The 26,339-nt window shown below is 42.1% G+C and overlaps 1 protein-coding gene across 7 annotated transcripts in view; it reads right to left on the bottom strand.

Moving 5' to 3' along the window:
- PRP4K (pre-mRNA processing factor kinase PRP4K) overlaps positions 1–26,032 on the bottom strand; it is a 40,775-nt gene extending 14,743 nt beyond the window's left edge. For all 7 annotated transcript variants that reach the window (XR_010946617.1, XR_010946620.1, XR_010946619.1 and 4 more), the window contains exons 1-7: positions 25,835–26,032; positions 17,486–18,685; positions 14,605–14,781; positions 6,158–6,313; positions 4,749–4,830; positions 3,225–3,435; positions 121–194 (exon numbers count right to left, since the gene is read on the bottom strand). Coding sequence is in view for 1 of the 7 variants with exons in the window: in XM_067751888.1 (XP_067607989.1) it covers positions 121–194; positions 3,225–3,435; positions 4,749–4,830; positions 6,158–6,313; positions 14,605–14,781; positions 17,486–18,685; positions 25,835–25,971 (2,037 nt within the window). In the remaining 6 variants the exon portion in view is untranslated. The remainder of the gene's footprint in view (positions 1–120; positions 195–3,224; positions 3,436–4,748; positions 4,831–6,157; positions 6,314–14,604; positions 14,782–17,485; positions 18,686–25,834) is intronic.
- Positions 26,033–26,339: the final 307 nt, after the last annotated feature.

The following is a 26,339-nucleotide window of genomic DNA, read 5'->3' as shown; positions in this document are numbered from 1 at the left end:
TGTTAGCATCAGTTTGCTTTATCCTTCTCTCTCTCTCTATGTATATACCACTGAAATACGTATTTGTTATATACCCTTTTCTGATTAACAGTTCTGTTTTTATGACTTAAAATTACTCACGTCAAAATATGCAGCAAACATATCATCAGATTCTGTGAACATGTCGGGCGCCAACAGCTTCTTCTGAGATGAACCTTAATGGAAATTAGCATTAATATTTGAAAAATGAAGAGATGCAAATGGAAACACAAATAATATATCAATGGAAAATCACTAACAGCAATTCTAACTTCCTTTTCCTCTTGCACATCCGTTTTTCACCAATATCCAGCTTACAATCACTCTGTGACACTAAGACATATGCAGCTATCCACTTTTTACTGAGAGTGCGCTTCAGAAAGCTGAAAGACCTAACAGCGGTACTTCCACTAACGCTGAATTAATATGCTAGTAACTAAGCAACGATTAGGTATTACAAGGGATGCTCCTCTCTAAACTGCAATTTCTCTCAGAAGGTTAGCACCCCGCACTATGAGTACAGATCTGCGTATTTCTCTCCTAAAACGCCTAATGGCCCCATTAGAACACTGGGCAAAAAAATAAATGTAAGGAAAAAAGAATGCAACAGCCTTAACCATACGAACACATGCCCGACCTCATACGCCCAACTCAAACGCAAATTAAAGTCACAATGAAATACCATCCTATGAGACTGGCTACAAATCTAAAAGTATGACAACATTCTGTTAACAAGGCCCTGGGTAAAAAGCCCTCAGACATGGCTTGTGGGATGGCAAAACTGTATAACCTTTACAGAGGGGATCTGGAAGTATAGAGCAAAATGACATATTCATTCAGACCCAGAAATCCCACTTCTATGAAACCATTCCAAAGACACAGTAACAAGCAGGAAAAAACGACTTAATGCACAACGCTATTATCATTGATGCTCCAATCAGCAGCCAAACATCTACCATTAGAAGACTAACTGCATAAACTACGGCACACTCATCACACTGTGGGAATACGCAGCTGTAAAAGGGAACGAAGGTCATTTCATACAGATGAGTATGTATAATATTTTGTGTGCATGTGTAGACAGAATATAAACACATGCATGTATGAAAGATGTTTTAGTGATTTTTTTAAAACTCAAAATATTCCTAAAAATCAAAAGCAAATGAAAATAAGCCTAAACCAAATCAAACTGGTGGTATAACCGCACAGAGAACTATTTCAAAAACCTTTAGAACAACACAGGTTTGTATACATCTTGAAATACATCCTAAGGACAAAACCATTACATTTTCAAACTGCATTCAGTACATTTAATACTGACAATCGCAGTGATAACTCTGCGTATGAAAGTTTCAAAATAACCTAAGTACCTGTGCTTATTAGGAACCAAGTTTTTCTACTGTAAAAGAGAGAAATACAAAGTCAAGAAAGTTAATAAAAACCCTGTAATCTCGAATGTGAATTGGCAAATCAGTATGAACTCCTCCTTTCCAAAAACGTATGTATTTCCTAGTTTGGTCCGCTGAAAAGGCCCAGCAGCAATGGGCACCCCTAAGTGCCCTGTAGTCTCCAACTGGCATTTCCTACCAAGTGGAACCAAGGATCCCTGGAATAATAACTGATTCTGCTCTGGGGCAAGACACACACAAGGTGAGCCTATGACGTCTTACTGCCTTGGAACAGGAGTCAGCAAACTACAGATGGGGCCGAATTTGGCCCCTTGCTTGTTCCTGTATGGCCCTGACACGTGAACACCTCGTGAACTTCAGTCCATCAAGCGTTTTGGGAACGTGGCCATGCTCATCCATCTGTGCTGGCCCAGCTGCTCTGCACCACGAGAGCAGAGCTCAGTAGTTGGAACAGAGAAAAAAGTCTAAAATAATTACAAAAGCCTAAAATATTGGATATTTTACAGAAAGCCCCTGTCCCAGAAAGTAAAACAGCCATGTTAAATAAATACTGCAGGGTTTGCCTCAAAAAGACACCAGAAACCCACTTAAAAGGGGCTCCCTCCTCGTGTGAAGAGAGAACAATCTAAGCTTCAAAAAGAAAATGGCAGCAGTGGATCCAAACAAGAGCATAATGACACCAGAGAGTAAAACCCAACAAAATACCCAAAACCTCGCTGCTCACCTCTGGAGGCTGCTGGGGCACCAGCTCTATGCCATGCTAAAAACTGGTCAATAGCGAAAATAATCAAGCATTTAACCTGCCTTTCCTGTATGAACTAGATTTTGGGGTAACCAAAGAATGGAAACCTCTTCTTTTACAGAATTAGAGCTAATAATTCAACAGGAATGATATTTTGAAAATCACCACTTTGGAAACCCTGCCGCCCCCGATGAAATAATGGATCTAAGTAGGGACCATCGATGGCTGCTAAAAGCGTGAGGCAAACAGCTGAACAGAAACTTCAGTGGAATATCTTACCTAAACACACAACCTCAGTGCCAATAAAAACAGGGACAGCCACACCACACCTACGTGCCACCAGATGTGATATAGAAGTACATACCGCCAGTTAATGAAGCATTCCTGCCCCAAAAAATTAAGCCGACACCTATTCAAGTCTCTAACGCTAACTACTAGTTTTCAAGAAATACGGAGAGCGGAAATAAATGACACAAGAACGTGGCCAGACAAAATCAGAGTAGAGAAGTTCACAGGACACAGGCCCTAGCACCTTCACAAGTAAAGGGGGGCGTCGGGGGGCGGGGGACAGACCACACCACAATGAGAAAACTATTAAAAAAGAGACTTCAGAGATGTATACCCCAAACATAATGTGTATCTTATTTGGATTTTGACTCAAACCAACCAACTTTAGACATCAGATATTTAAAAATTATCAACTTTATCAAGTGTAAGTAATGTTTTTTAAAAGGTCCTTATCTAGCAGATACAAACTGAAGTATTCCCAGATGAAATCAAATCATGGCTGGGATGTGCCTGAAAATAGCCTAGCAAGCCAGAGCGAAGGCGGTGAGCACGCGCGTGGGGTTCAGGGCGACACTCAGGTCACGCCTGCTCACGGGGAGCAGTCACTGAGGCGCCCAGGGCCCTGCCGTCCTCTGCAGTTTGTTGCAGAAGCAGCATTCCTAGTCCCCCATCCCACCCCCATCCCCAAATAACCTCCCTCCTTAGGAAGTAACAGGGCTGCAAATTCAGAGAAAAGCATGGTTGAAACAAAACTGCAACTGACTCACCATTATTCTGTTCGACTGTCATGAGATTATGCTTGGCCTTGACTGAGGCCTCAAACGTATCAACGTTCTCCCGTTCATACTCCTTGACGTCGGCAGCGACGCGTTCCAGGACGTCCTCCGGGGAGGGAGAGCGGGTACGGGTGCTGCTCTGGGGGCTGCTGGGCTCAGATGGCGCGGACATGTTGCTGTCCTCAGCAAGGTATTTGTATTTCTGCGGTAACGACACAGAGTGTTACTGTCACAACATCTGGTGCTAAGAGGGCCTGAACTGAAAAGTTAAGTGTCAAGTAATGCTAAAAAAGTTTTAAAGGTATTGAAGTCTTAACTGAATTAGATCCACAATCCCTTATATGTAATTCCAAATCCACAAAACTCTGAAAGCTTTGCTATGTCTGGTGCACATTCATTAGGTGGCAAAACCTGCGCTGCAGAGATGTGATGCTCTGAACAGGCTCACCTTCCCCAGTGTGAACACGATACGCCTCACTCACTGCAAAACTCTCCTAGTGGCTGATAATGGGGTGCTGTGCTAGACCCCATTGATGGGGCAAAGGAATATACATATATGCACCATATTACCTTTCTAACATTCACATATTTCTGAGTTCTGAAGCACATCTGGCCCCAAAGGTTGGAGATAAGGGATTGTGGACCTGGGTAAGAACAAAAAAAGATTCAACCAAGTCTTTAGGGATATCAGTTTAATAACAGTTTCATCAGTGCCCCACAAAGGTAAGTTTCCTCTGGAATTCTAGTTATGCCCTATGTACTCAGGTGATTCAAATTCTTCCCCTCACTCTGAAATGCTGTGGTTGCTCTCTCTGTTTACACAAGCTGCTACGACTGTCCTTTCCTTGTCTGCTGTCCTCCTAACAGCACCCAAGTATGTTTCATATGTTCCAGAATTCTTCCTCTCAGCTCCATCACTCATCCCCATCACATGATGGTGAGAGAAGGCGCTTTACAGGGACCACCGTCCTCCAAGGCTGGAGTAGCCAGGCCTCATCTCAGGATGGCAGGGAGAACCGGCAGCCTTCCCAGGCAGCTCACCTTACCATTAGGCCTGAGTTTGACACCCTTTCCCACTCAATCCCTGCATCGCTCGGCTCTCAAGGAGTCTTACAATTATTGAGATGTTCCATTTAAACGTTCACAACTGCATTAGAAAATGTGCCATTTTATTAGGCATTAAAAAACCTTTCCCACATATTAACAGGCTATTTATAAGTTTGAGCTAAAGGAAATTCCTCCAATTTATACTCACTTATGAGGGTTTTCTTGTTCATCAACTTAAAGAAAAAAAAAAGAAAGCAAACTCCAAATTTTGTCTTATAAAAGAGGTTTATATCAGAATCCCATGTATAACAAAAAAGATTAACTGTTTCAATTTTATTAAGGAACCACCTTCCTTTCAAGACCTATTCAATTGCTACTATTGTCACTGCATTGTCAAAGTAAAAATCCTTAATTTTGTTACAATAGTGGTGAAGGAGTGTTGATCAACATGTTCCTGAAACCACGCACCTGAACAATGGCCTGCCTTTGTATTCTTCTCTGTTCTATCAAGGCTTCTTCATCTTCCTCCTCAACATCGAAGTCTTCAAGGCTTAGAAAAAATTACACACATCCGTGTAATTAACTTCAAACACAGAGACTCCAAAAGCATTACGTTTATACATTTTAAAAAAATAAAAGCTGGAAAATGTAGGTCATCAGTACATTGAGCAAAAATCTTAAGCCACCCCACTCTATCCTTGCTTTCGAACTGTCCTGGTTTGGAATCCTGGCAAGTAACTTAACCTTCTACGTCTCATTTTCCTCCTCACCTGTTTCATAGCACAAAGACTGGGAACAAAAGAAAGATGCCTAAGTTTAAAAGTCATCACTAGCTGTGCCTTGTAGTAAAGTCATTTCATCTCCGCAGCCCTCGTTTCCACACCTATACAACAAGAGGGGGGCTGGGATACACAAGTAAACTGCTACCTTTTCTGGGTCACAGAAGCCTTTGAGAGCTATAGATCCTTTCCCCACCCAAAATGCCCAGGTAGACATTTGCACACAATCTGAAGGGAAAGTGGCTCTCCCTGCAAACACTGCCCCGAGCGGTTCAGATGGTCCCACAAGAACCCCGCACTCTTCATGATCGCTCCTAGCGCAGCCCTTTCTACGACCTGCTGGGTGTTCACTGCAGAGGTGTAAGCGACCTGCACTTGGAAGGTACCAGGTCTGCGCAGGACACTTTCCCTCCACTCAGCCCTCTTCTCTCCCAGCTCCAACCAGGGCTCCTCAGCTCAAGCGCTGCTAACACTAGGACGGTTCTGTGCGGTGGGGCATATCCTATGCACCGGAGGATGCAGAACAGTGTCCCTGGCCTCCCGCTACTAGATGACAACTAAACAGGTCTTCAGGCATCACCAAAACATCCCAGGGAGGCAAAGCTCCCCCCGCTGAGAACCACTGCTCTGAATTCGTCTCACTTGTTTTTGAGATGTGCCATTTAGACAACGAAGTTTGCATTAAAAACTGTCCCCGTGAGTTTATTAGGCTGAACATTTCTGCATTTTCCACACTATAACAGGCACAGCAAGTGTGTACCGTTTACACAAAATGCAAAGTCTACACTTAGTAAAAAAAAATCCCCCCACCAAAACTGGTAACTGAGATTGGCAGGATACCTCTATGGTTCCTAATGAAAATACAGAAGGAAAGGCTCGTGATAAAGTGACGGCCCATATTCACCCCAGCCAAACCCAAATTCAGACAACCATGACCTCTGTCACATAACCTATAAAACCTGCACAGAAGATGAACTTAAATTCAGGGTCAAATTAATGTATTTGCTTAAAATATTCAGAAGGAAATTAAAGATTTCCAAGTCAAACAGTGTTTCTCTGATTTGGAAAAAGGAAATTATAGGAAAGTTCCGTTCTTACTTATCATCAGATGAAGATTCCTGCTCAACTTTCATTCCTTCAGAAAGACTTCCTTTAAATTTATCTTCCTTTACTTTGCTTCTGCTCCTACGTCTACGACCACCCCGTGACCGAGACCGCCTTCTCAGGCGTGATCTGCTCCTTCGACCTCTGTCCCTGTTTGAGGAGAAGAAGAAGACATATTTTAAAGGTCAATTAAAGCTGAGGAGGCTGTGAGTTTGCTGGGCGTAGGGGTAGTACAGGGACTCTCTGTACCTTTCAAAAGTTCAGCTCTGTTGTGAATCCAAAAGCGTTCTAAAAGTCAAGTCTTTAAAAACAGTTAAAATTTTTAAACAAAATTAACACACCAACAGTAAGATATGGATACCCAGCCTAACTGACGACAACTAAACCACAGCTACTCTTCTCATCAACTACAAAGGGGCGCGAGGGAACTGTCGGGCTCTGTACCTCGATGGCAGCTGTGCAACCACACATCTGTCGAAACTCACAACTTTACAACAAAAAGGGTGAATTTTACTTTATGTAAATAATATATCTCGATAAACTTGATTTTTAAAAAGATCACTGCTGAATAAAGTACGGGAAAGACAAAGGTGACAGAAATTATAAGTCTAGTTAATACGGCCCTCAGACATTGTTATAAATGCCCTGTTAACCAAACAGAAAGTGACTTCAGAGTGCAAGTATGAAGGTGGGAGTCTGTGTGCGACAGTGCTGTGGGACCCCAAGAGAAGGCCGTGAGTCTATAGAGGGCTGATAAACTAGGTTCATGTCACATCTGACCATGTTTATCTCAGACTTCTTCTGAAAACTTACTAAAACAACATTAAAAGGAACAATGACAAAATAAAACCTTCAGTCAAAGACAATGTGAAGAGATGTGACAACAGATACCAATAAAAGCTTGAAACATGCAAAGTGGACAGAAAAGCAGCAGCAGATCAAATCTAAATCTTAGTCCAATAGGGACACACAAGGTAAGTAAGAAACAAGTCAGTGCCTGCCACAAAGCCCCAGAAAGTCTCAAGATCTGGAGATACTGTATCCTCTGAAGGATGGAGTACAAGGGAAAAGCTAAAGAGAATTGGCTGAAATCCTTTAGGAGGTATATTCCCCTTTCTGACTCAGTGGAGAATGCCACCAGCCGCCCCTCCCCACACTACCGCAGGAAACTTAATATTCACTTTACAGAGAGGTAGTGGTGGTTGTGAAAACTGGCCCACGGCACTGGAGGGCACTGCACTGGGAAGAGAAGGGTTAAGGGGGGACCCACATTATTTAGGACCAGAACTCTACTGGCAGCCATGTCTTACTCTCCAGCAGACGAGGAGATTCTGGAAAACTCACAAGCCCAAAAGGAAAGATCTACAGTCACTGATAACGCTAATCCGCCACCAAACTGCAAGTTCCAGGTTGTCCGAATGGAAGAAAGCTTCCATCTAGCGTTCTAAACCAGAATAGAAAAATAAATAAATAAACAGTCATCTGCGACTCTCCTGGCAGTCCAGTGGTTAGGACTCTGTACTTCCACGTCAGGGGGACCAGGTTCCATCCCTGGTCAGAGATCTAAGTTCCTACTCTCATGGAGAGGATAGGCAGATGAATCGGAATAGGCAGCAAGGGAGGATCCACCTGGTGGAGGAAAGTCCTCAAATGAAAAGGCAAACAAGCAGCCAAAGAAATCTGGGTAGAAACAATACACAGGGTAGAGGAGAGACTACAGAGAAGAAAAGCGCCACAAAATAGACTCATTATCATCTATGACATAAAGATGCTACTTCCATAAAATGAGAGTAAAATGTTACTAAAAAACAGCCAACAAGGTCTTGGAAATTTAAAAAATTATGAGTGTGCAGAAGGGAGAAAAACAAAATCAACAGAAAGGTAAGAAGGCAGATTGAGAAAGCTTCTCAAGACTGAAAGTAGAACAAAAGGACAAACATAAAAGATGAGCGAGAAACACATTCACAGAAAGAGAGACAAAATGAAAAGGCAGAGACTTCGTACCAGATGAAGGAACAAGATAAAACCCCAGAAGAACAACTAAATGAAGGAGAGATAGGCAACCATCCAGAAAAAGAATTCCGAATAATGATAGTGAAGATGATCCAGGACGTTGGAAAAAGAATGGAGGCAAAGATCGAGAAGATGCAAGAAATGTTTAACAAAGGCCTAGAAGAATTAAAGAACAAACAAACAGAGATGAACAATAACTGAAATGAAAAATACACTAGAAGGAATCAATAGCAGAATAACTGAGGCAGAACAACGGATAAGTGACAAGGAAGACAGAATGGAGGAATTCACTGCTGTGGAACAGAATAAAGAAAAAAGAATGAAAAGAAATGAAGACAGCCTAAGAGACCTCTGGGATAACATTAAACACAACAACATTTGCATTATAGGGGTCCCAGAAGGAGAAGAGAGAGAGAAATGACCTGAGAAAATATCTGAAGAGGTTATAGTCAAAAATTTCCCTAACATGGGAAAGGAAATAGCCACCCAAGTCCAGGAAGCACAGAGTCCCAGGCAGGATAAACCCAAGGAGAAACAAACATTACTGAAATCAACAAGGGAAAAATGACAAATAACATACAAGGGAACTCCCATAAGGTTAACAGCTGATTTCTCAGCAGAAACTCTACAAGCCAGAAGGGAGTAGCACCATATATTCAAAGTGATGAAAGGGAAGAACCTACGATCAATATTACTCTACCCAGCAAAGATCTCATTCAGATTCGATGGAGAAATCAAAAGCTTTACAGACAAGCAAAAGCTAAGAGAATTCAGCCTATCAAACCAGCCCTACAACAAATGCTAAAGGAACTTCTCTAAGTGGGAAACACAAGAGAAGAAAAGGACCTACAAAAACACACCCATAACAATTAAGAAAACGGTAATAGGAAGACAAATATCGATAATTACCTTAAACGTGAAAGGATTAAATGCTCCCACCAAAAGACACAGGCTTGCTGAATGGATACAAAAACAAGACCCATATATATGCTGTCTACAAGAGACCCACTTCAGACCTAGGGACACAAACAGACTGAAAGTGAGGGGATGGAAAAAGATACTCTATGCAAATGGAATCAAATGAAAGCTGGAGTAGCAATACTCACATCAGATAAAACAGACTTAAAAATAAAGGCTGTTACAAGAGACAAGGAAGGACACTACATAATGGTCAAGGGATCACTCCGAGAAAACAATTATAAATATTCACGCACCCAACATAGCAGCACCTCAATACATAAGACAACTGTTAATAACTATAAAGGAGAAAATTGACAGTAACACAATAATAGTAGGGGACTTAAACACCTCACTTACACCAATGGACAGATCATCCAGACAGAAAATTAATAAGGAAACACAAACTTTAAATGACACAAGAGACCAGATAGATTTAATTGATATTTAAAGGACATTCCATCCCAAAACAGCAGATTACACTTTCTTCTCAAGTGCACACAGAACATTCTCCAGGATTGATCAAAACTTGGGTCACAAATCAAACCTCAGTAAATTTAAGAAAATTGAAATCACAACAAGCATCATTTCCGACCACAATGCTATGAGATTAGAAATCAATTACAGGGAAAAGAACGTAAAAAACACAAACACATGGAGGGTAAACAATACGCTACTAAATAACCAAGAGAGTCACTGAAGAAATCAAAGAGGAAATCTAACAATACCTGGAGACTAATGACAATGAAAACACGACGATCCAAAACCTATGGGATGCAGCAAAAGCAGTTCTAAGAGGGAAATTTATAGCAATACAAGCCTACCTCAAGAAACAAGAAAAATCTCAAATAAACAATCTAACCTTGCACCTAAAGGAACTAGAGAAAGAAGAACAAACAAAACCCAAAGTTAGTAGAAGGAAAGAAATCATAAAGATCAGAGCAGAAATAAGTGAAATAGAAACAAAGAAAACAATAGCAAAGATCAATAAAACTAAAAGCTGGTTCTTTGAGAAGATAAACAAAATTGATAAACCTTTAGCCAGACTCATCAAGAAAAAGAGGAAGAGGACTCAAATCAATAAAATTAGAAATGAAAAGGAGAAGTTACAATGGACACCACAGAAATACAAAGCATCGTAAGAGACTACTACAAGCAACTCTATGCCAATAAAATGGACAACCTGGAAGAAATGGGCAAATTCTTAGAAAGGTATAACCTTCTAAGAATGAACTAGGAAGAAATAGAAAATATGAACAGACCAATCACAAGTAATGAAATTGAAACTGTGATCAAAAATCTTCCAACAAACAAAAGTCCAGGACCAGATGGCTTCACAGGTGAATTCTATCAAACATTTAGAGAAGAGCTAACACCCATCCTTCTCAAACTCTTCCAAAAAACTGCGGAGGAAGGAACACTCCCAAACTCATTCTATGAGGCCACCATCACCCTGATACCAAAACCAGACAAAGAAACTACAAAAAAAAAAATTACAGACCAAAATCACTGATGAATACAGATGCAAAAATCCTCAACAAAATACTAGCAAATGGAATCCAACAACACATTAAAAGGATCATACACCATGATCAAGTGGGATTTATCCCAGGGATGAAAGGCTTCTTCAATATACGCAAATCAATCAATGTGATACACCATACTAACAAACTGAAGGAGAAAAACCATATGATCACCTCAATAGATGCAGAAAAAGCTTCTGACAAAGTTCAACACCCATTTATGATAAAAACTCTGTAGAAAGTGGGCATAGAGGGAACCAACCTCAACATAATAAAGGCCATATATGACAAACCCACAGCAAACATCATTCTCAATGGTGAAAAACTGAAAGCATTTCCTCTAAGATCAGGAACAAGACAAGGATGTCCACTCTCACCACTATTATTCAACATAGTTTTGGAAGTCCTAGCCACAGCAATCAGAGAAGAAAAAGAAATAAAAAGAATACAAATTGGAAAAGAACAAGTAAAATTGTCACTGTCTGCAGATGACATGATACTATACATAGATAATCCTAAAGATGCCACAAGAAAACTACTAGAGCTAATCAATGCATTTGGTAAAGTTGCAGGATACAAAATTAATGCACCGAAATCTCTTGCATTCCTATACACTAACAACTAAATATCAGAAAGAGAAATTAAGGAAACAATTCCATTCACCACTGCAACAAAAAGAATAAAATACCTAGGAATAAACCTACCTAAGGAGATAAAAGACCTGTACTCAGAAAACTATAAGACACTGATGAAAGGAATCAAAAATGACACAAACAGATGGAAACATATACCATGTTCTTGGATGGAAGAATCAATATTGCGAAAATTTCTACATTACCCAAAGCAATCTAGAGATTCAATGCAATCCCTATCAAATTACCAGTGGCACTTTTTACAGAACTAGAACAAAAAATCTTAAAATCTGTATGGAGACACAAAAGACCCCGAATAACCAAAGCAGTCTTGAGGGAAAAACACGGAGATGGAGGAATCAGACTATATTACAAAGCTACAGTAATCAAGACAATATGGTACTGGCACAGAAACAGAAATATAGATCAATGGAACAGGATATAAAGCCCAGAGATAAACCGACACACCTATGGTGAACTAATCAATGGCAAAGGAGGCAAGAATATACAATGCAGAAAAGACAGTCTCTTCAATAAGTGGTGCTGGGAAAACTGGACAGCTACATGTAAAAGAATGAAATTAGAACACTCCCTAACACCATACACAAAAATAAACTCAAAATGGATTAGAGACCTAAATGTAAGACCAGACACTATAAAACTCTTAGAGGAAAACATAAGCAAAACACTCTGACATAAATCACAGCAAGATCTTTTTTGATCCACCTCCTAGAGTAATGGGAATAAAAACAAAAATAAACAAATGGGACCTAATGAAACGTCAAGGCTTTTGCACAGCAAAGGAAACCATAAACAAAACGAAAAAACAACCCTCAGAATGGGAGAATATATTTGCAAACTAATCAACAAAGGATTAATCTCCAAAATATATAAAAAACTCATGCAGCTCAATATTAAAAAAACAAACAACCCAATCCAAAAATGGGCAGAAGACCTAAATAGACATTTCTCCAAAGACATACAGATGGCCGAGAAGCACGTGAAAAGCTGCTCAACATCACTAATTATTAGTGAAATGCAAATCAAAACTACAATGAAGTATCACCTCACACCAGTTAGAATGGGCATCATCAGAAAATCTACAAACAACAAATGCTGGAGAGGGTGTGGAGAAAAGGGAACCCTCTTGCACTGTTGGTGGGAATGTAAATTAATACAATCACTATGGAGAACAGTATGGAGGTTCCTTAAAAAACTAAAAATAGAATTACCATATGACCCAGCAATCCCACTACTGGGCATATACCCAAGAAAACCATAATTCAAAAAGACACGTGCACCCCAATGTTCATTGCAGCAGTACCTACAATAGCCAGGTCATGGAAGCAACCTAAATGTCCATCGACAGACGAATGGATAAAGAAGATGTGGTACATCTATACAATGGAAATATTACTCAGCCATAAAAAAGAATGAAATTGGGTCATTTGTAGAGACGTGGATGGATCTAGAGACTGTCATACAGAGTGAAGTAAGTCAGAAAGAGATAAACAAATATCGTATATTAACGCATATATGTGGAACCTAGAAAAATGGTACAGATGAACTGGTCTGAAGGGCAGAAATAGAGACACATATGTAGAGAACAAACGTATGGACAACAGAGGGGAAAGCGGTAGGGGGCAGTGGTGGTGGAGTTTGGGAATGACATAAAAGAACCTGCTGTATAAAAATAAAATAAAATAAATTTAAAAAAAAAAGATGAGAGAGGGGGAAGTCAGTGTAACAATTTATAAGGTCTAATTGGAAAAAATCCAGAAAATAATGGGGGAGAAAGCAAACAAAAACATGAGAAAATTTCCCAGTACAGGCAGCCATAATCTCCCTGCTTTAAAGGGCCTATCTAGTGCCCCGCAAAATAAGTGGAAAAGAAGGAGCTGCTCATCAAGGCATTATTACAGTGAAATTTCGGAACACAGGACATTTCTTATAAAAAGAGAAAGAAAAAAGCAAGTCCTATAAAGAAACGCCCTCTTATCAGAGGAGGACTTCTGAATAGCAATATGGGAAGCTAGAAATCAGTGGAATAACAGTTTAAAAATTCTTAAGAAAATGATCTCAAACTAGAATTCTATTCCTTGATAAATCAGCAATGAGAATAACAGGCATTTTTTAGAGACACAGTTCCCCAAAATTGTCCTTTATGTTCACTTTCCTCAAAAAGCTATTGGAGATGCATTAGCAAACAAGGAGGTAAAGCAAAAAACTGGATACAGGAAACGGAATCACAACGTCAGAGAAGAACAAGGGACTCTGGAAAAGGGAAGCAAATCCTACGCAAACTACCGTCAGCTTGGAGCCAGAAGGCTGGGAGCATGAGAGTCCTCTCTTCCCCTCTCCCACCGACTGCTTGCTCTGGAATGAACGGTATGTATACGATCACAATGATTACATTAACCTCGACCATGTCCATCTGCAAGAAATGTGATGAAACTGGGCAGAAGAGAAACGTGTGAGGAACAGTATTAAAAAAACTAATGAAACCAAAACATATGGCAATAACTTAAAAAAATTTAGACAAACACACTATCAAGGCATTTCCACTTCTGAGAATCTAGTACACAAAAATATTCAAAGAGGGCTTCCCTGGTGGCGCAGTGGTTGAGAGTACACCTGCCGATGCAGGGGACGCGGGTTCGTGCCCCGGTCCGGGAGGATCCCACATGCTGTGGAGCGGCTGGGCCCGTGAGCCATGGCCGTTGAGCCTGCGCGTCCGGAGCCTGTGCTCCGCAACAGGGGAGGCCACAACAGTGAGAGGACCACATACCGCAAAAAAAAAAAAAAAAAAAACATTCAAAGATACATACATAAAGACTGGTTTCTACTGCTGTGAGTTAAAAGAGATCTTCACCCAAAGAGTCTTTCACGTCTACTGAGGACATCGTCTCCAAGTCGTGTTCTTAAGAGGACCAAATACAAGTTCACAGAAAAATAAATACAGAGCTGCAACTATGGAATGACAGGATACTCATTTATTACTGTGATCTAGCCTGCTAGTTAAAAGAAAAATCATAAGCCTAGTTCATTTAGTATTTATCTCGCTTTAAAACAGAGGAAAAAAAAGTCCTACTTAAAAAAAAAAAAAGATTGTGTTTTTAACGAACATGGATTTATATAAATTTGAAGGAAAACTCTATTAAAGAAAAATCAGTGTGTGTGAAACATCACACGTTGGTAATAGAAAACTATATGGCGTCACAGCTACAATTTTTCAGAGAAAACTGTTTGTTAAGAAAACCTACCAACTGAGCTTCAAAAACAGTCAGAGTTTGACGGATCAAACGGGTATCTTTACCTTCTCCGAGGAGACCGGCTTCTTCTTCTGGGAGATCGGCTTCGTCTGAGGGGGGAGCGGGACCTCCTCCTAACAGGAGATCTACTGGCTCTTCTTCGGGCTGGAGACCACCTACTGATTGGGCTGGCATCTTTTGACCTTTCCCGCCTACTGAGGATGTCATCTCGAGGTCGTGTTCTTAAGGAGACCAAATACAAGTTCAAAGAAGAATAAATCAAATCAGAATAAATGAATTTCTTCTGCATGTAAAGAACACTTGAAGAAAGGGCACATTAACCTAAAGGTAGTAAACACAGATTAATAAGTTTTATAACAAAAATTCAGATGATCACAGTGACATCTGGTGTTACGGCAGACACACAATAGAAGGTCTATTTCCTCTGGTCTCACAATTTGAAGAATTATTAAAGATTATTCATATTGTTAAAGCCACTGATTTTAATTTCAGATAAACAAATAAAACTTGCCCAAGTGAGTAATAATATTCCATTCCCTTGGTTTGAATACTGTTTTCTTTTTAAATTTTTGACATTTTTGCAATTAAGAGCCTTATTTTTAATGTATCAATTAAGAATAAAACCCCCCTTAAAAGTCAACATTAACCTCAGAAGAGGAAATACAGGTAAGAGTTTAGGGAAAAGGACAGTCCACCTAGTCATCGAAGTAAATATTGGTATAACTTATCTGGAAGGAAATGTGGCAGTTAACTTTCTAAAATGTAAACGTACATAATCTCAGACTGCAATTCCACTTCTATGAATCTATTCTAAAAGAAACTTAACACAGAACCAATGGATGTCTTTGCAAACAATCATGAAAAACTGGAACCAACCTCAACTTTCGTCAGTTTCAACAAGGGAATGGTTAAATATATTATGGTACGTCTACACTGTGAAATACCATGTTGCTATTATTGATATATGAAGAATTAAAAACGATCCTTATGTATTGTCACAGAAGTGTTTCATGAAAAAAGAAAATCACTGTTAACATAAATAGTATGAATCCTATTTTTAAGAAAAAAACGCATACATACAATTGTATGTGCATAGTAAAGGGGCTAGAAAGAGACAGTCTTCTTTGGAGTGGCAGCAGAGGAGGGATGGAAAAAGTGAATTTACAGGCTTCCAGCACGATTTAAATTTCTCTTTAATTAGCATGTATCTCTTCTGCAACTAAAAATAAAAATTTGTTTCAAATATTCAACTCTAGTCCTTGATAAACTCCTCCTCAGAATTTCCTTTTCAAACTGAAAGCAACAGAAAGAGAACAGGACCTTAAGAACGACGTCAGATAACACCAGCAACACTGTCTCCACAGAGCTGCAGGCAGAGCCATTTCATTACACTGCTTAGAAGAGTCAACAGGATCTCTTAAGATACAGCACTTTGAAAATAGCATTCTTGAAGCTTCTCAAAACATAGGATGATTTATTTAAACTTCAAGGCCAGTTCAGATTTATACCCATACACAGGAAACATTAACATGCAACAGTAGATGGCTAGGAATTCAGTTATCTTTGCATGGTATAAGCCGACATTCTTTTAGAAACTTGGTTGGTAATTTCTCATGTCTAATTACTGAATATAAAGACATTAAAAAATCAGTTTCTAAAGTAGCTTTTGGACTAATCTAAACAACACCCTCCCCTCTCCGCCAAAATCCCTTCTGTGCCTTTACTCATCAGTTCTATGACCCTAGGTAAGTTAGATAACCTCTCAATCTATTTTCTCATTTATAAATTAAGTATGACTTACTTCACTCTGTATTAAGTCAGAAAGAGAAAAACGAATACCGTATGCTAACAACTATATATGGAAACTAAAAAAGCAGTACTGATGAACCTAGTGGCAGGATAGGAATAAAGACGCAGATGTGGAGAACGGACTTGAGGACTCGGGGAGGGGGAAGGGCAAGCTGGGACGAAGTGAGAGAGTGGCATGGACATATACACACTACCAAACGTAAAATAGACAGCTAGTGGGAAGCAGCCGCATAGCACAGGGAGATCAGCTCGGTGCTCTGTGACCACCTAGAAGGGTGGGACAGGGAGGGTGGGAGGGAGGCTCAAGAGGGAGGGGATATGGGGATATATGTATACATATAGTTGATTCAATTTGTTGTACAGCAGAAACTAACACAACATTGTAAAGCAATTATACTCCAATAAAGATGTGAAAAAAAAATGATGACCAAAAAAAAATTAAGTATGAGGATCACTCCACTTCCTGAGAGACAATCATGAGAACTTATGAGAAAAGAACTGATGGACCAAATGTACATGAAATATTTTCATTATTATTGATAAAAAATAAAATCACTTTACACTATTCTTCCTAAACTTAAGAGGTACTATTTATTTTTTTCAATGAGATTACAAGTATATGAATTAGTAACAGAAAAAAACTTCCAGTTTTAATTTAATTATATTTTGGGGACCAAAAAAGACAACTGTAGTTCCAATCATATTGTCAGAATTCAAAATCATGTCAATTCAAAAGAATGGACAGATCACAATCCTTAAACTGATACCTCCATTTTTTAAATTGTCAGCCCATACTGTTCAAAGAACAATCCCTACTCTGGAACTATACAATCTCCTTACCCATAAAATGGGCACACATAGACTTATCAGCCAAATTACTTGGATTTAAAGGAGTGATTCTGCACATCAAATACTAAATTAAGAACTTTTAAAATGTCAATAAAATTAAAAATCACCTAGAGTCAAGATACTGACAAAAAAGTGCAAACATTAATATAGTTAGTGGACAGGGTTATACATAACACTATAAAACTCATTACCATCTCATTTTTATTGTCCACAAGTTCTAGTTTCTCCTCTGAAATCTGCTGCAATACAGCTTTGCAGTCAAGTTACCTTGGCGAAGAAAGGCGTCTCCGTTCAGGCTCCCTGCGTTTTCTTTCCAAGGATCGGCTCTTGGCTCTCCTACCAGGAGACAGAGTTCGAGAAGGTGACTTGCTTTGCTTAGACCTTCTATCATTTAAGAGTGGAGATCGACTTCTTCTTGACTTATCACGTTGTTTCGGAGACAAACTTCTTCTCTTGGGACTACGACCAGGTCTTCTACTGGGGGACCTATTTTCTTTCCCAGAGGAAGCATCTTTAGAGGGAGATTTAATTGGCTTCTTCTCTTTATCAGTTTCAGACCTTTTCGATTTTCTCTCTTTGGACCGTGACCTTCTGTCTTTGGATTTACCTCTCAAGTCAATTGGGGATCTAGATTTTTTGCCTCGATCACGACTTCTACTTTCATTTATAATTGGGGATTTTTTCCTATCTTTTGACTTACTTTTATCTTCAATTTTCACCTTGTCATCGGCAGGAGATCTGGCCTTCCCAATCTTCTCTTGAGAGCGCCTTCTAAGGGTAGGAGACTTGGACTTTCTTGCCTGATCTTGAGACTTGCTTCGTTTGGAGGGACTTTTGGACTTTTTCCTCTCCTTTGACTTGCTCCTCGTCGCCTTCTCTTTAACTATTTCCACACCTCCCTTACTTTTCTTTTTATCAGACCTATGTCTAGTCCGTTCTTTGGATCTGCTTTTACTTCGTTTTTTTGTACTATTTTTATTGTCCATAAGTTCAAGTTTCCCCTTCGTACTTGAAGATCTAGTACTAGACCTATTTCCATTTCGTGCCTTTTCATGAATCTCCCCCTCCTCTTCAGAGCCGGACTCATAACCTTGTAATATGAGCCCCATGCCAGACTGGACCTTTCCTTCCATTAACTCATTATCAAGTTCAGCTTTAATCAAGGCCCTCTGTTTCTCCAAGTCTTCCAGCAAAGCTAAATCATCAAGTTTAGTTCTTTTTGCTGGAGACATACCTTCTTTGTCAGAAGCATCAATAACCTCTTTTCTTTTGTGTTTCTTATGTTTATGCTTATGTTTATGTTTTTTATCCTTGTCTTCTTCTGAAGAATGTTTATGTTTCTTATGTTTACTTCTGTGTTTATGCTTCTTTTTTTTGTGACGACTGTGCTTATTTTGAGATTGGTCTTCTGATACTTCTCCATTTTCTTCATTTACACTCTTTTCAGAATTATCAGCATCTTCCATCCTATAAATGTATCAAACACATTTAAAAGTCACATCATTTATCAAGCATTCAGAATCATAACAAAATAATAGCAATGATGAAAAATACATCTCAATGGGATACAAGAAGTTAGTCACTGAAATATTTTATTTCAAAGGTACATGGCAAGAACTGAGTTGAACAGTGATTTAACTTTAATTTGTTTCTAATGGTTGAACTCAAATACCAGAAGTATTACAGGAAATACATAATGGGGGAGGTTAACATAATTATACTTAATAGAATAAGGAAGGGAATCCAAACCAGGTGCAACAAATTGTTAATGCTGACTTCCTTAAACAGTCACTCAAGTAACTTGGTTTTTAAACCAGCATTTCCCACCCAACTCAACACCAAAGGAACCCCCCCTCCCATTTTCTTTTTCCGTAAAACATTAGTAATGACATATATTGGGACACTCATCTCCGTCTCCGCTTGGATTCAGAAATATATATATATATTTAAATCTCTAGCGCCAATACAAAGCTGCGCCCGAAAGCAGCAGTCCCTTCATGCGCACAGGCGGCTGCTGGCTGATGCTGATATTGTAAACACATCCCGAGGGTTAAAAACTTCAAAGTTGGGCTTCCCTGGTGGTGCACTGGTTGAGAGTCCGCCTGCCGATGCAGGGGACACGGGTTCGTGCTCCGGTCCGGGAAGATCCCACATGCCGCGGAGCGGCTGGGCCCGTGAGCCATGGCCGCAGAGCCTGTGCGTCTGGAGCCTGTGCTCCGCAACGGGAGAGGCCACAGCAGTGAGAGGCCCACGTACCGCAAAAAAAAAAAAAAAAAAAAAAGGTGAGTAACACTGTCCTAAAGAATGAGTAAGAAATCAACCACAAGGGTTAAGGGGTACTTTAGATATAGGAAAAAAGATCAGTGTTACCAGGGTGTCAAACTTGTGGAAGAGACTGGTCTAACGGAGGTTAAGATCTCAAGTGGACCAATTCCAGATGAAAAGATATAGTATGGGATTCTGGAAGCACACGGTTGAGACAGTCAGAGGCTCAGGAACTGCAAGGTTAAGCTACTGGATGGATGGTCTGTAATGATACTGCTGTTATGGTCCTCCAGCCAGGTCTCAGTCTTCAATACACTTGGGGGATGAGGGGCGGGGCGAGCAGCCAACACAGCACAGCATGCTTGTGAAGTTACTCGCTCACAACAATGAGGGGGTGTGGAGAACATGGAGAACATACAACTACCACATGGCACGAACTTTGAATTTGGGGTGCCAGACTGCCAATGTCCGTTTCTGGCACTATGCACTGTGGGAAAGGAGAAAGTATTAAACGATGCTGCAGAGGAAGCCGTGTCTGCAGCTGAGTCAGGTTTCAGTCTGGCCTGACTTCTCTCAGATGTGGTATAAGAAGACACAGGATAGATGAAGTAGTGTTCTGGGATCATCAAATTTTCTCAGAGATTTGGAAAAGGAAAGTGTAATTTTTGTGTTTAAAAAAGAAAAAACCAACATGGCTTTATCAAGGAGGGGGGAAAAATCACAGATTTAGGGTGAAGATACAAAGACATTTCAACTTTGATCCTTGTATAGACTACAACCTCATACAGGTAACCACCTCCCTTCCCCAGAATCTCCCAGCCCACAGTCTAGAAGGTGAGCTATGTGTCGGTTTTTCTGAACCTTGAGTTACAGAGAGAAAAGCTTGAGAAAAACAGAACTAGGCTAATTCAAGATACAGAAGTAGGTACGGAGAACCTTTTTAAGGTCGGGAAGGGTTTTCAGGTATATAAAATCTCAGTGTCCGAAGTACAAAATTCTAGTCAATAAGCTAAAACCCAAACAATGTAGGGCAGCGGTCCCCAACCTTTTTGGCACCAGGGACCGGTTTCATGGAAGACAGGTTTTCCACGGACGGGGTAGCGGGGGATGGTTCAGGCAGAAACACGAGCGACGGGGAGCCACAGGGAGCCATGGGGAGCGGCAGATGAAGCTTCGCTCGCTCACCTCCTGCTGTGCGGCCCGGTTCCTAACAGGCCACGCACCGGCGCACCAGTAACGGTCCGCAGCCGGGGAGTTGGGGACCCCTGATCTAGGGAATTCCCTGGTGGCCCAGCGGTTAGGACTCCGAGCTCTCACAGCCAAGGGCCTGGGTTCAATCCCTGGCTGGGGACCTAAAATCCCAGAAGCTGCGGTGCAGCAAAAAACCAAACTCAAACCACCTGAAGACCCTCTAAGTATCCTCAAGAAAAAGGAGAGTTGGGTGGTAAGGTCTCCAGAGCCAGACTACCTGGGCTCAGTTCCTGGTCTCACTACTTACTAGTCATGTGGCCTTAGGTGAGTTTAAGCTTGCTGGAGAAAGGAGCAGTACCCACCTCAAGGCACGCGGTAAGGACAGCACAGTGCTGGTTAACAGACATCAAGGATAGCGAGGCCTAGCACAACCCTAGGGCCCCAAAAGTAAGTTGTGCTTATTGTTCAGACACTGGATAAATGTGCTCCCCACTGTGGATACTATGCAGCTGCAGACAGACACTAAGAGTGTTATTTTAAGGAATCCTGGCGGGAGCGAGGATCCTCAAGTCAAACGGCCTTGTTCCAACGCTGCCTGCAATGGGACACCTCTAATGTGACCTTAGACAAGCTACTCCCCTGGGCCTCAGTTTCCTCCACTGTAAAAACGGGGGACATAACAGTACTGGCAAATCACAGGTTTGTCGCAGCAATGAGTTCATACAAATTAAACTGTCACACAAAGTGCTCAAGAAGTACTGCCTCTGCCTATGTCCCCAGGACAGATGAGACTTCACATTCAAGGAGGTGGACGGGACTCGCCTAAGGGCAGGTGTATCTCAAGCTGATGAGAAGGCTGGTATTACATTCAAAGTCAGAGCTCTTGCATTTGCTCAAAGATGCTTTTAAAATGTCAGGTCATGTCACCACTCTGAGTGAAAACTGACTACTGTTTCCTACCTTATTCAGAGCAAAAACTTAAACTCTCTCTGAGTCCTATACTATCAGCCCAACCCGTCCACCACCCTGAACCCCTCGTTCCCTCCCACCCTCACTGCTCTCCTCCCACAGCAGGGGCTCTCCCACCAAAGGGCCTGGCACGCTTCCCCCAGACACAGTGCTGCTGCCCCTCGCCCACCTCAGGCCTTTGCTCAAATTACACTTCCTCAGCCAGGCCTCCGGGCCAGTTCCTTTTAACTGCTACCCCACCCTAGCCCACACAGATGCGCTTTCTCTGCTTAACTGCCCTCCACTTAATAGAATTCTTATTCATCTCTCCCTATTGTAACACAAGCCCTAAGAGGGCAGGATCTGAATCTGTTTAGCTCGATGCTCTATCCCCGAGGCCCATAAGACGATCTAAGCTAGAGCAGGTACTCAGTAAGTATTTGTTGTGTCAAAGAAACGATCTACATGGAGTAACATATAGAAACGGTATCACTGACTACAGCTGGTTTACACTGTCTGCACCCGCACTCGCAGCTCTTGACGGTGAACGCTTTTCACTCACTCACATCCCCAGTGCCCCATACAGTGCACGTGCCTATTTCTTGACGGCAAGACCCTCAAACGATTTAAATTTAACCACCTCCCGCAGAAAAATCTGCTCTTTTAACCCTTTTCCAACGCTTCCTATAATTTACAAGTCTTCCAAGGAGTTTCAATCAAAATTCTTAAGAGTTTACCCACAGGGGGCTTCCCTGGTGGTGCAGTGGTTGAGAGTCCGCCTGCCGATGCAGGGGACACGGGTTCGGGCCCCGGTCCGGGAAGATCCCACGTGCCGCGGAGCGGCTGGGCCCGTGAGCCATGGCCACTGAGCCTGCGCGTCCAGAGCCTGTGCTCCGCAATGGGAGAGGCCCGCGTACCGCAAAAAAAAAAAAAAAAAAAGAGTTTACCCACAGAGGAAGTAATTTCCTTCAAAAGAAAATCAAGCTCCTAAAGCCTCAGAATGAAGACTGACATCGCGGTTCCCAATGTTACTAAACAGTCATTCCCATGAGACCCCAGTTTTCCTTGTAACTTAATGAATGTAATTCAAGAAATAATGACTAGGCTGCTAATGAAACGCTACCAGTGCCTTAGGGCCAGCTAGGTTAACCTTAATAACTAACCCCAGAGTTCCCCTATACTGGGGTTAGGCAGAGAGCAGACCTTCAGCCTCCTCCGTTGATCTCTCAAGGCAAATTTCAAAGAAAATAACGAGTGAAGTCTGACTAGGTAAACCAGGGAAAGTTGAACTCAACGAATAAGTGAACTCGTAACATATCACATATAACGCACGAGCTTGTGCTAGGTCAGTTAATTTAGGTTCATTATCAACAACGTTCTTCTAAGCTTTAGGAAAATGTTTCTTGTAAAGAAACCTGATCATCTTCCTGGATGTGGCTCATATACAAGCTGCATACACATGACTTTATACTTTAACATTTACACCTGGCAGCCTAACACTGCACATTTAGCAGGTATGCGTCTACACTCAGCTGGTCTACAACAGGTGTGTCCTAAACCAGTACTTACTGAGAGCTGAGTAACAGCCTTCAAATCTCACTTGGAAACAAGGCTGAATTCAAAGTGCAGACAGTATGGAAGTGTTAAGCAGTATGCATTCACGTGTCTGGTTAAATACATTGTACAAGTTTCACCCTTCAAACAACCCAGGGGCATCTGGCACAATGAAAATAGCCATGGAACAACTTTAAAATAGTGACCAGTTACCAACCTCTAGCGTTATTTTAACTTCCTCTTTCACATATTTTTTTCAAAGAATATTCTTAATAACATCTTATTCGGGAAGCATTCAATTCATGCTTTGCAGTTGGGGGCAAGGGGGAGCAAAATGAATGCCACTGCATTTTATAAGGAAAATAATTAAGCCTGTTTCTCTGACTATGTAGATGTAAAAATAAAAATGGATTCAAAAGACCAACTAGTCTTAAAACGAACCTTCCTCTGCCCCCCACCTTTTCCAAGTGGGATATTAAGTTTCAAAGAGTTAGAACTGTCATATCATGAAAACGGACCTTTCTAGGACACTGGAAATAAATAAAAATGATTTCAAATGTTAAAGGCTATTTTTAAAAGGAGCCACACTGTATAGCGAGGGACCAGACAGTACAGAAGTCAGGAGCAGGGCTCTAGAACTAGACTGCCTGGGTTTCAATCCTGCATCTGTCACTTGGTGTGACCTTGGGCAAGCTAACTTAATTTCTCCATACTTCCGTTTCCTCATCTGTAAAATGTGGGAAATAACAGTATCCACCTCCGTCGGGTTGTTAGAAGGATTGACTGAGGTGATATTTGTTCAGTACCTGGTCTTGGTAAGTGCAAGTAAGTCAATGCATATAAAAATTTAAATGCTTAACCATCGAAAAAGGCTGAACTAAAGAGACTGACAAATGTAAAAGCCACTAAAAGGCCTTCAGGGAGCTTAAAACTATTTTATACCTTTACCTTTTCTAAATGTTCCACTTGGAATAGACTCCATGTAACTGTGAACTCCTCACTGTGTCCTCAAAAAAAAACTATTAAGACACTACATTCCAGCATTCACTGCGGGCAGCCAACAGGGTACCTGCTTTCTTAGCAAACTGTCATTTTCTATGGCAAAACATTTTCAAATAAGTGAAAGTGGGACACACACAGACCACACATTCCATGCAAAACAAGTGTCGAGGAGGGGGGAGGTGGAATTAAAGACTATCTCAGGGTCATTCATACTGCAGGGGCCAAAATAAATATTATTAAATCTAGTGTTATTTGAATATGTAAATAAACATGGCTGAGCCACTCCTCAAAAGGAATCTGAACTGTCCCTGAAATCAAATAAATGGACATACTATAGAACTTTAAACAGATTACTAGAAAAATCAGCCGCGTTGCCTAAGGTTTGGACCATCTTGTCATGAAGACTGGAACTGGGCCTCACTGTGAACTCGAGGAGAAACAAAAAGAGACAAAGTCTACCCAGAACTTCGGAATCCATCTGCCCTCTTTTAAGTCAAATTGAAGTGAAGATAATAAAGCAGCTTTCAGAGGCCTCTAATGAAAAACTTCGTAAATACCTCTGTCTAGCTGAGTAAAACAAATGACTGAGCAGTCCACAACTGGACGCACAGCAACGAAGCGATGGGCTGGCTGGTGGCAAAGATTTCTCCTCTCTCTCAGTCCAAAGTTGCTGGGAGAATGTATCTACCTCTTTCCTAAGACGTCAGGAAACAAGTCAGATAATGCGGATGCAAAAGAAAAGGTCGCTATAGGAAAACTGTTTTAAAATCCATTCTCTTCTAGGTTCTTGAGTTTTCCTAACACACGAAGAACAAGATACTGCTTTTAGTTAGGCAACGGTCACCCCTGCAGCATGTACAAGTCTGTTTTCGCTCGGCCGCATCGATCCTTATATTAGCTTAATTACAGACATGAAGTGCTTGGGTTTGGAAGTAGCTAACAATTTCTACTTCTTCCACTCGTACTCCCAAAGAAGCACTATAAACTCAGGCCAAAAATGCTAGGCCTCAAAACCGAGGACTTGATCTTACTTTGTCTCAAGTTTGCAAGTTGGCAAATTGCAGTAATAGGCCTGGGGGGGAGGGGAAGGGGGGATATCGGGTGGATGCTGGAGTAGAGTACAGGGTGGCAGGAGAAAGCACCCCGCCAGCCACAAACTACAGCTCTGGGGTGGTCAAGGAGCACGGCCCCGGCACCCCTTCTTCTCCCTGCTTTCAGGTCCTAAGACTGACAAGGGCAGCAGAAGCACTGGGGAAACCGCCTGCGGAGGGAAGGTCTCAGGGCTCGCCCGCGCCGCCCTGCTGCTCGGGGGCCCGCACCGAGGCCGCCGGGAGCCCCGCTCGTCCCCGCGGACTGCAGGCGGGCAGGCGCGCCCCCGCTGGAGCCGCGCGCTCGGGACCTGTAGAGGCCGCTCGCGCCCACGCCTCCCGGGGCAACGACGCGGCAGGCCCGGCCGCCCTCCACCCAGCAGCCGCGGCCTCCCGGCGAGCGGAGCGCGCAGGCCGCCCGCCCGCGCCCCACGACGCCTCGCGGGAGGCAAAGTTTGGCCACGGCCCCAGGGCCCGAACTTTCCCGCCCGCCCGCCCGGGCAGCTCTCCGCCCGTTCCCCCTCGGCCGACCCCAGGCGCCGGCCTTCCGCGCTCCTAGACTACTTACTCTGGCTGTTCCCGCAGCGACTGAGCCTCCGCGGCGGCCATCTTGAACTTCCTGACTCCTGGGCGGCGGTGGCGGTGGCTGCCCGGACGGTGGAAGCCACTGGAGGAGGAGGAAGAGGGAGCAGGGCCGTCGCGCATGTGCCGACAGCGTCGGGAACCGTGGAACTCAGAATTGCTCGGAGAATCCGGATATAAAATGCATCCGGGGACAGGGCGCACTAGCGTCATGACGCACTTCCGCGACGGGGCGGGGCTGCGGCGGCGAGGGCTGGGGCTTTAAAGGCACGCGTTGATTGGGTTAGAACCGACGTTACGTTCTAGGACCCCGGTGGGAAAAGGGGGTGTCCGCCTTGCGGGCGCGGTTCCGAGAACTAGTTACATTGTGGGGCCCACAGTTGGGTTAAAATTCTCAAACTGGGGCAAACAAGATGACTTTGCTTTTAAATGCCTTTTACTGTCTAGATAAGTCAATGTGAAGCGGCATTAAAGGAAACTTGTAGAAAGGC

The sequence above is a fragment of the Pseudorca crassidens genome, chromosome 10, assembly GCF_039906515.1.
Source record: "Pseudorca crassidens isolate mPseCra1 chromosome 10, mPseCra1.hap1, whole genome shotgun sequence".
Classification (NCBI taxonomy): Eukaryota; Metazoa; Chordata; class Mammalia; order Artiodactyla; family Delphinidae; genus Pseudorca; species Pseudorca crassidens.
This window is presented reverse-complemented; position numbering and strand designations above follow the sequence as displayed.